Source organism: Ixodes scapularis, unplaced genomic scaffold (assembly GCF_016920785.2).
Source record: "Ixodes scapularis isolate PalLabHiFi unplaced genomic scaffold, ASM1692078v2 PGA_scaffold1__304_contigs__length_218370807, whole genome shotgun sequence".
In the NCBI taxonomy this organism is placed as follows: domain Eukaryota; kingdom Metazoa; phylum Arthropoda; class Arachnida; order Ixodida; family Ixodidae; genus Ixodes; species Ixodes scapularis.
Genome location: NW_024609846.1, coordinates 73,527,293 through 73,535,953, shown reverse-complemented (window position 1 = coordinate 73,535,953; position 8,661 = coordinate 73,527,293). Strand labels below are relative to the sequence as shown.

The 8,661-nt window shown below is 45.8% G+C and overlaps 1 protein-coding gene across 1 annotated transcript; it reads right to left on the bottom strand.

The window, feature by feature from the left end:
• Positions 1–4,548: 4,548 nt before the first annotated feature.
• Positions 4,549–8,577, bottom strand: LOC115314236 (MICOS complex subunit Mic10). Its single transcript, XM_029973305.4, has 4 exons — positions 8,448–8,577; positions 8,070–8,117; positions 7,167–7,276; positions 4,549–4,697 (listed from the first exon to the last, which is right to left on the bottom strand). Exons 1-4 carry the CDS (start codon positions 8,518–8,520, stop codon positions 4,644–4,646), a joined length of 285 nt encoding a protein of 94 aa, XP_029829165.2. The 5' UTR covers positions 8,521–8,577; the 3' UTR covers positions 4,549–4,643.
• Between the last annotated feature and the right edge of the window lie 84 nt (positions 8,578–8,661).

The window sequence follows — 8,661 nt, the reverse complement described above, 5'->3', positions numbered from 1 at the left end:
TAGCTTCTCTAGAAAGGTTGTCATCAACGCGCTCATAACACACTACCTTGATCCGCCTGGAGCTCCTTTGGAAATCCTACCCAAGAAAAAAACTGAGAGCAAGGCATCCACAACTGCCGTTGAGGAAACCTCCTTCAATGGAACGGCCTCTGGAAACTGTTGCTGGGCAGAGCATTGTTAGAACATATTTAAACCCTCTTTTTGTTGGAGGGAAAGGCCCCACAGTATCTACGACAAGCCTTCAAAATTGTTCTGTGATTATCGGAAGCAGTTTCAGAGGAGCCTTCCACCTCTCATTAGGTTTGCCTACTCTTTGACAAATATCACAAGATCTTACGAAGTTTTCAGTGTTTTTAAAACAATTTGGCCAGTAGTAGTCCTGGAGAAGCCTTCTCTTGGTCTTTGCGATACCTAACTGCCCTGTCCATGTGTAGTTGTGACATACAGCCAATAAGTCTACACGGAACTTATGCGGAAGTAAAACTTGTTCTAATGGGACCCCACAACTATCGCCGTACCATAGATACAAAACACCACATTTTGAAAACACTTTCCTCTTTTGAGTGGTTCCCAGGGCAACAGCGTCCCAGCAATGGCTCAACGAGTCGTCTGTTTACTGTTCTCAAATTAGCTCTGCGCGCTTTATGGTCAATAGCACTTCCAGACTATCCGCCTTGAATGTTAAGATTCCCTCTTTTCGATTAGTGTCTAACAAAACTTGTCCGTCCCTTTTTGCGGGGACACTCAATCACCTTCTACTTCATTTACTTTGTCGCGCTTACTGTCTGCTTTATTATATAATAGATTTATTAGAGTCATTGCTAAAAGCGCTAGGCATTGCCAATACGTCTTCTCCGTTTGTTTCACCATACAATAACTTATGCGAAAACTTACGAGCTTGTGCTCTTGTCAGAGCTTGAATGGCACCTTCACCAAATACAATACCCTGATCCACTAAAATTTTCACCGATTTGTTAGAGAACAGGTATACTAGATATTGTGCTTGTAAATTTCGTGAGACGGCTGACTCTGTGGTCAGCTCGCCAAACGCACCTTCAATTTTAACCTTGGCCATAGGCAGACATACACTGTGCTCTTCGACGACTTCTTTTATCAAAAACTTGGAGTTGCTTAGACCTTACTTGTACGATAAGGTGAATGGCAGGAAATGTAAGGTACCGAGGGACAGTGCTGCTACCATGGACGCAGTGCACCCGTCATTCATGAACCAAGGAGATTACACAGGTGAGTGCGCTTGTGTCCGTGAAACTGACCCGTCGGCTGAAGACGCCAGGACCAGTCGTGTGGCAAGCCGCGCTAGCAGCCTCTAGGTTGTTGCACAGCCTCGATGTCCTCAGCAGGACTTTGAAGACCTGGATCTTGCCAGACATATACCGCCGAGAAGATCCCACCACTCCCACCAGTTGTTAGGTTCCAGATGGAGGGAGGAGAGCACAGGAACATCGAGCCAGGGTAGTGTTTTAGATGATATAATCAAAAAGATGAGGGGATGAATGGTCACTCTCGGCTTAACCAGACCGAGCGTTCCTCTGGTCGTGCGCTCCCCTGGTCCCATGCTCCCCTTTTTACATTTGGTCCGTTGATGCACGTCACGGCGACGGTGGAAGAAATACATTTAGGTAATGACTCTTGTCGTGGCGGCGCTGCTGTTGCATTTGTAGTCTGAAGAAGAAGAGGATCGAGCAAAAAGGTTGTTCTTCACCGGTACTGGAGCAGGGCGGTCGACTTCAACTGCCATGGCAGCATACAACAGATTGGCAACGAGGATGGGATGTAGGCGTGTGAGCACTGGCGTATTTTCTTGTGGGGTCGGCATTTTACGCTGCAGACCGACCACCAGTCACTGTTGACACTGTTGGGCTCGCAAGACTCTGGCCAACGACCATTCAGGATTGCAAGATGGTATGCTCGTTTACTTGCATACAGCTTCACCATGGTCTTCAAAAAGGGAGAAGACAACTTTGTGGCAGATGCTCTTTCGCGTATGCCTCTTGATGCGCCCGGAGAGACCCAGGAAGACGAGGTTGTCTGTGCCATTTCTTCGTGTCTATCGCCCCAAGAGTTAGTCGAAGAGACTTGCCAGGACAACCGTCTGCAACAAGTGATTGCTTTGACAACCGGCACCTGGCCACCAAAAAAGGAGCTGCATCCTGACCTGGCACCCTTTCGCCAAGTAAAAGAACTTTCCACGAGTGGAGACCTGCTGTTTCGGGGGGATCGGGTTGTTGTTACTACCGCTCTTACTGCAAAGATTGTGGAACTAGCCCACGAAGCTCACCCTGGAATAACAAGAACTAAACAGCGGGCTCGAGACTTGTATTGGTGGCCTGGAATGGACAGACACATTAAAACTGCAGTTAGGTTCTGCGTTGTTTGTCAAGCAGTTGACAAGTCTGCAAAACCCGTGGTACCCCCTCTACATCCAGTTGAATTTCCGTCTGCTCCCTGGGAAAAAGTGGGAGTAGACATCATTGGGCCCTTTGCCAATGCTCCCAGCGACTGCCGGTATGCTGCAACACTAATAGATTATTTCAGCAAGTGGCCCGAAGTGTGTCTGACGACACTTGTGACGTCAAGAAAGATTGTCTCGTTTTTACGGGCAGTGTTTAGCCGGGAAGGCTACCCTACTGAGCTTGTGAGTGATCATGGCCCTCAGTTCGTTTCTGCCGAGTTTGAAGCATTTTTGACAGAACGGGGAGTGCGACACACCTTCTCTTCGGTGTACCATCCCCAAAGTAATGGACAGATTGAACGTTTCAACCGTGTGTTCAAGGACTTTGCGCAAATCAGTGTCCAGGAGCAGCGTCCCCTAAAGGAAGCGGTGGTGGAGTACCTAGGAGTCTACCGTTGTACTCCTCACGATGCCACAGGCGAGAAGCCGGCGTTCCTCTTGCATGGACGCCATCCAAAGACGAGGCTGAACATCGTGGGGGGCCCGTCGAAGGATTTCATCGATGAACCGACAAAGAGTCTGGGAGAGCTGCGACAACGAGTGACTCGGTACCAGCAGAAGTTCAAGTATACGGATGCTCGCCGGGGAGCCAGAGTCAACGTGCTGAAACCTGGAGATAGAGTATGGGTCAAGCTACCAGGACACATTCCAAAAGGGAACCTTAGCTATTCTGCGCCCCTCAAGGTGGTGAAATACCTGGGGAAAAATGCTCACCGTCTAGAAGACGGAAAAGTGTGGAACAGGAAGCAGCTGGTCGTCATACCACCAAGCACGAAGCCACCTCCTCAAGCTGACCTGGGCCACATGCCATGGTTCTCGACACCATCAGCGACCCCATCATCAATCGCATCTTCGCCTTCTATGGTCGCGCCCTTTTGTTCCAGTTGTTCAGGATGGCGCGAGTCTTTCAATGGTAGTTGATGAAGTCTCACGCCGTGGCATGCTTGCGGATGGCAAGTACCCGGGTGCTGTGGTCTGCAGCGCAGGTCAGTGTTTCCAATCCTTAACAGTGCATAGGCTGGCAATTCTTATGGCATCTGATGAGCTCTGGACGTTGCTAGAGTTTGGTGATTTGCGTCGGGGCACTGATGGGCCACAAGCCCAAGCATTTGTTGTTAAACTTATTACAGAACACAAAAATGGGTGACATAGCGCTTGTGTCCAATTCTTGAGCTGCATTCAGCTGATGTGGGATCATACCGTGAGGGCATCGCATTAAAAATGCAGTCATGTTTGCATAGGAGACAGTGAGCAAAAACAGTCTGCTCTTACTTTTGAAATTTCACAATAAAAATTAAGTTTCTGACTCTCTACCTTCATATGCTAGCTTTCTTTTGCTTCACTAAGCGATGTGCAGCTGGTTCAAATCTAATGCAAGACCATGAAAAATTTGTTTCATGGCCCTTTTAGCCCTTTGATGTCCAGCATTGCCTAGGGCTAACAATTCAAGAGTTTCTTATTTTCTCCCACACCATTCGAGCTTCAATAAATTTAGCGCCCTTTGTCGCAAGGGCAAGGATACATGGGCTTGGTAATGGACGATCGAAATGAATCGTCAAAAGAAATCACTTGTCTTTTAAAACGAAAGCCAACAATGGATGTGAGGTATGATGGTGCGCACCACTGTCCTTTAACTAAGAAAAGCAGACACAAATAATGCACATTCGATTACCCCTTTTTCTATTGTGTGTATTTTGAGATGCACCTGCGCCTTCTTCCAGGTCGTAACTGTTTTCAGTCGTTCAACATGAAGTAGTGCTACAAATGCCCAATGCTGCTCCTAAGCAACACTTCAAAAACCTTTTTTTTTTTTAAAGTTAATTTGTTCCTGAGACCACCATTCTGTTATTTTGAGTGCTCTAAGACCATGTCAGGGTTTGCAGGTCTCCAGTATTTTATGTAAAGCCTTGGGCATTAAAGGGTTTAGGGTACTAATTTGAGATTTTGTTTTGTCATGTATCGCAGAAACATCCAAATTAATTGGTATCACAGAAACATCCAAATTAATTGAACGGTCATCACAATGCAAGAAATAGGCTATCATGTGTCACAATAAACGAGCTGTCACAATCGTATTTCGTTCAATAGCTTCAGCAGTGGAACAAATTTATTAAACAAAGGTCTAGATGCTTGCAGCCCTGAAGCTACGTAAATATATACAAAAAAATATCTATTTGTGTGCTGGGGCTGCTGGCGTAGGTGTGGCAGTTTCCTTCTGTTTAGCCTGAAAACAAGAAAAATACTCTTTAAAATATTAATCGAGAACCGCATATGCACTGAGAACCACAGCACTATTGTAATACCGTAAAATCCCGAGAAATAACCCACCTAACATCAAGAGCAAATCAGGTGAAAATATGGAGTGGCCTAAATTTCGGTGTACAATGAAGAAAATTTTAAAAAATTGCTATTTTTAGGTCATGTTCTTTTCAAGCTTGTTGTGGTGGCGAGGGGCAATGAAGCAAGGATAACTGTACTTCCCAGCTAGCAATGTTTCCTTATATTCCGTCATAGCTAACTAGCCGCATTTACGCCGAGGTCATCATTGACCCCAATACTACTATAATTAGGAGTCTGGGGGTATCTTTCGGTGTTTAAAAAAAAATAGCAAATCAAGCCAAAAATAGGGGTGGGTTATCTATCGGGGGTGGGGCATCTCTCGGAATTTTACGGTAGACTGGGGGCCAGCCTTTGCTACTACAAAATACCTTAAAAAAATGGAATTTTAGAGGTTAACTAATCACAACTGCATGTATATTAGCAGTTTTTGCTGTTAGGCTACACTCAGTTTGTACCATCAAGCCAAAATTAGCAGATGCTTGTCTGCAGTATGCCCATAAAGCACACACAACATTAAAAAGAGCAACACTCAAGTTTTATAAAGCCACCTTCACTTGTGATGCATTGCTGACGTATTAAACTGATTTCTTGTATTCCAAGGGGAAAATTATAGTAAAAGTTTTCAAATTGCACAAACTAGCATGCACAAAACAAGTGAGTAATGACACCTTTAAAAGGTGATGACAACTCATGTCATGAGAAGTTGTCTCTCTTATCAAGTAATACCAGCTTGCTTATAGCTTTTTTTTTTTTTTTTTTTTTTAATATTCTTTTGGATATGTTGTTTGCATTACTCTGTTACTATGCTTTAAAGAGGCAATGCAACAATTCTCATACTTTGCACAAATACCGTTTCGAACGGATCCCTGACGTTAATGGCCTGTGAAACACCCGTTCGTTTTTCACCACACGCAATCAAAGTCACAGAAATAATTAAAGAAAAACTAGCAGCGTTCACTCCTTCAATTCGCGGCTAGAACAAGCGGCCACGTGATCTGGAGCCGATTATATGCCGCCAATGTTGATCATAGTCACGTGCTGGGGTTGGCAAGGCAGAGGACAAGCGCTGTGTTCCAGACTTTGTTATGGTTCGGCTATTGTCGTCATTGCAGTGATTGGACACGGGCCACTACCCGAATGCTTCTGGAGCCATCAATTATCAAGAGTCCAAATCAAGTGCCCACGCAATGCTCAGGTCCAATCTATGAGCCGCATTCAAATATCGTCACTGGGCAGCACTCCGACCGCCCAGCTATGTCATCAAGTTTTGCGAAAGAGAGATTGAATGAAAACGCTCGCTTTTGGCCTTGAAATTACACCGCAACAGAGGAGTTTGTTGGCCAGTGGCATTGCGTGCAAGTATCCTCGAGTCCCACAGTGCCAGTAAGCTTGTGCAAAGTGAAGAACATTCCAAATGAATATCGTTGCACCCCTTTAGGTTTGTCCAAATAGGATACTTCAGAAATCGGGAGGCAACACAACTCCCTTGTATGAAGTGGAAGTCCGGCAGTCTGGTTGCTGTTTGGACACCACTATGCAAACACCACAACTTGTCTGCTCGCCTCCTACGCTTTTCTTTGATGTCACACGCCATCTGCCAATGGTGTGCCTGTTGCCTGCCCATCTGTTCTGCCGCACCCTCATATCCCTCCCTTTTCCGTGTTCGAGACTTGAAAAGCAGTGGAGGCCTTGAGCGATTGACTGACAGCCAACAGAGCGTGTGAGTGGCTGTCTGGACCCAAGTGGTGAGCACGCTCAAGGTTCCCGTGAAGGACAAAAGCAAACTTCGACAGAGGGAATTATTCCCCCTTGGCACAAAAAAAACAAAAAAAAAAAAACGGATGAAAGCGGACCGTTGCAGAGCATATGACGGAGTTGTGTCACCTCACGATTTCTGAAGTATCCTGTTTGTACAGAGCTTCTTGATCGAGCAACATAAGCACCAGCTTACAAAATTACTGGTCTAACTAAAAGAAACTACTTACCTGGAAATACCCCTGCATTCCATTTACAACAGCAAGGTCAGATAGCCGATTTGTATAACCTCGGCTCTTTGCGACAGATGGCATGAGCATGCTCCCTCAAAAGAATTGCTCATAATCTGAGAGTTAATGGTCGGTCAAAAAGCTGTTTTCTAGACACAAACACTTACGACCATGTTAGCTGTCTACCTGAAAAACTTGAGCAAAAGTGCCAAATACCAAGCTTTCAGAATTTAAAGATGCCCCTTATTTCTTGTGACAAAGTATTTTAAGCTTAGTCACTGTGAAATCACTGCAATGCATCCTGCTCGAAACTGTGCCACACATGATCAGTGTTGCTGGGAGGAGCAAGAAGGATGGAAAGCGAGCACCTTGAGTGTGTAAGCCCGGAGCAAGGCTGATTCGTTGAACATGTGCTGGCAATGGTTGTAGCCCATCCCAAAGCCGCTTCCTAGGCCAAAGACAACTGGCCAAGCCCGCCCTACAAAAGAAGTCCTCGATAGTAACAACACACACTGGCACGACTTCTCAATGGCAAAGAACAAATTGCCTTAAATTTTGCACCATGACAGCAGGCACATAGTGAGGAAAGTTTGCTTGTGGGTAACTGTCACCCCTGCTTTCTACCAAAATCAGCTGTGGGGGCAAAAGTAGAAAATAATGACATCCATGCACTGTGGTTGACTTTCTCACGAGGGCAATGAGAGAAAAAGATAGCAGCATCAAGTTTACAATACATGTCTTCTGACATCAGATCAGCGGCCATTGTGATGGCACTTACTGCTGCACACATACCTTCTGCAGCACATATTTTGCATCACCCAATTTGTTTTTCTTGGCAAGGACAAGTAGGAATGACCACCGGTAAGGTGCAATGACGTCACGTCTGAGCTGGTGATCATCTGACCTGTCTTAGTTTGCCATTTTGGTTACTTAACCTGCAGCGCGCGTTCCCTCTACAGTGTCAATTTTACACCGAGAACTGGTACCTCGAGGCAAGCAATGAGCTACCAACACAGCACAACTAAATGACGTCACATGCAACCAAGTATCAATACAGACGCTCGTTTTGATTGAGTGTCTTGAGACACTGCACAGTTTCTCCTCTCGGAAGGCAGTGGCCATAACACAGCTACAACGCGGCCGAGTCTGCATAAGTTTTAATCGGGTGCTACCTTCATGGCCTGACCAAAGGACGGCCGCTCAAAGTCTGGTGACGTCACACAAGTGGAACAAGGTTAACGCATTTTCTAAATAAGTAATAAAAAACTTACTCTTGAAAAGGACCACGGAGAAGACAACTCCGACGCCGAGACCGGCCCCTGAAACGAAATGAAATGTAGATCATCGGAGGAACGAAATCACAAGAGTGGCATTCCGAAAACCGGAAGGCTGTTTGCTCTTGGCAAGCCAGGTCATAGTGAAAGATTCTGTTTGTTCTTTGCGGCTTCATTCGAATTCACTCGGAGCAAAAACCGTCAGCGAAAGTATCGAAAACTTCCCAGTACCGGTGCAAACGGCCTACAAGATTCACGGGCCAGCACGGGTGTGACGCTCGAGATTGCCGAGACTAAAACCTGACAAAGGACTTATTTTTTAAAAATTGGTAGCAGACTTCAAGTCTGCATGTACAGAATCGTCAACAGGCTCACCCATTTTTATGAGTGTGTCCGCGATGCATTTGTCCCATTTTTCGCCGAGAACGTCCTCCGACCTTGTCGCCATTTTTGCAGGATGGTGATGCTCCCGATGATCTTTGGGCGTACTCGTTGTACCTGAGCACCCGAGTTGCCCGAGTAGTCGAAGGCGTACTCGAAAAACACGCCGCTAGATAGCTCTGAATATATAATAAAATCAAGTCATTAA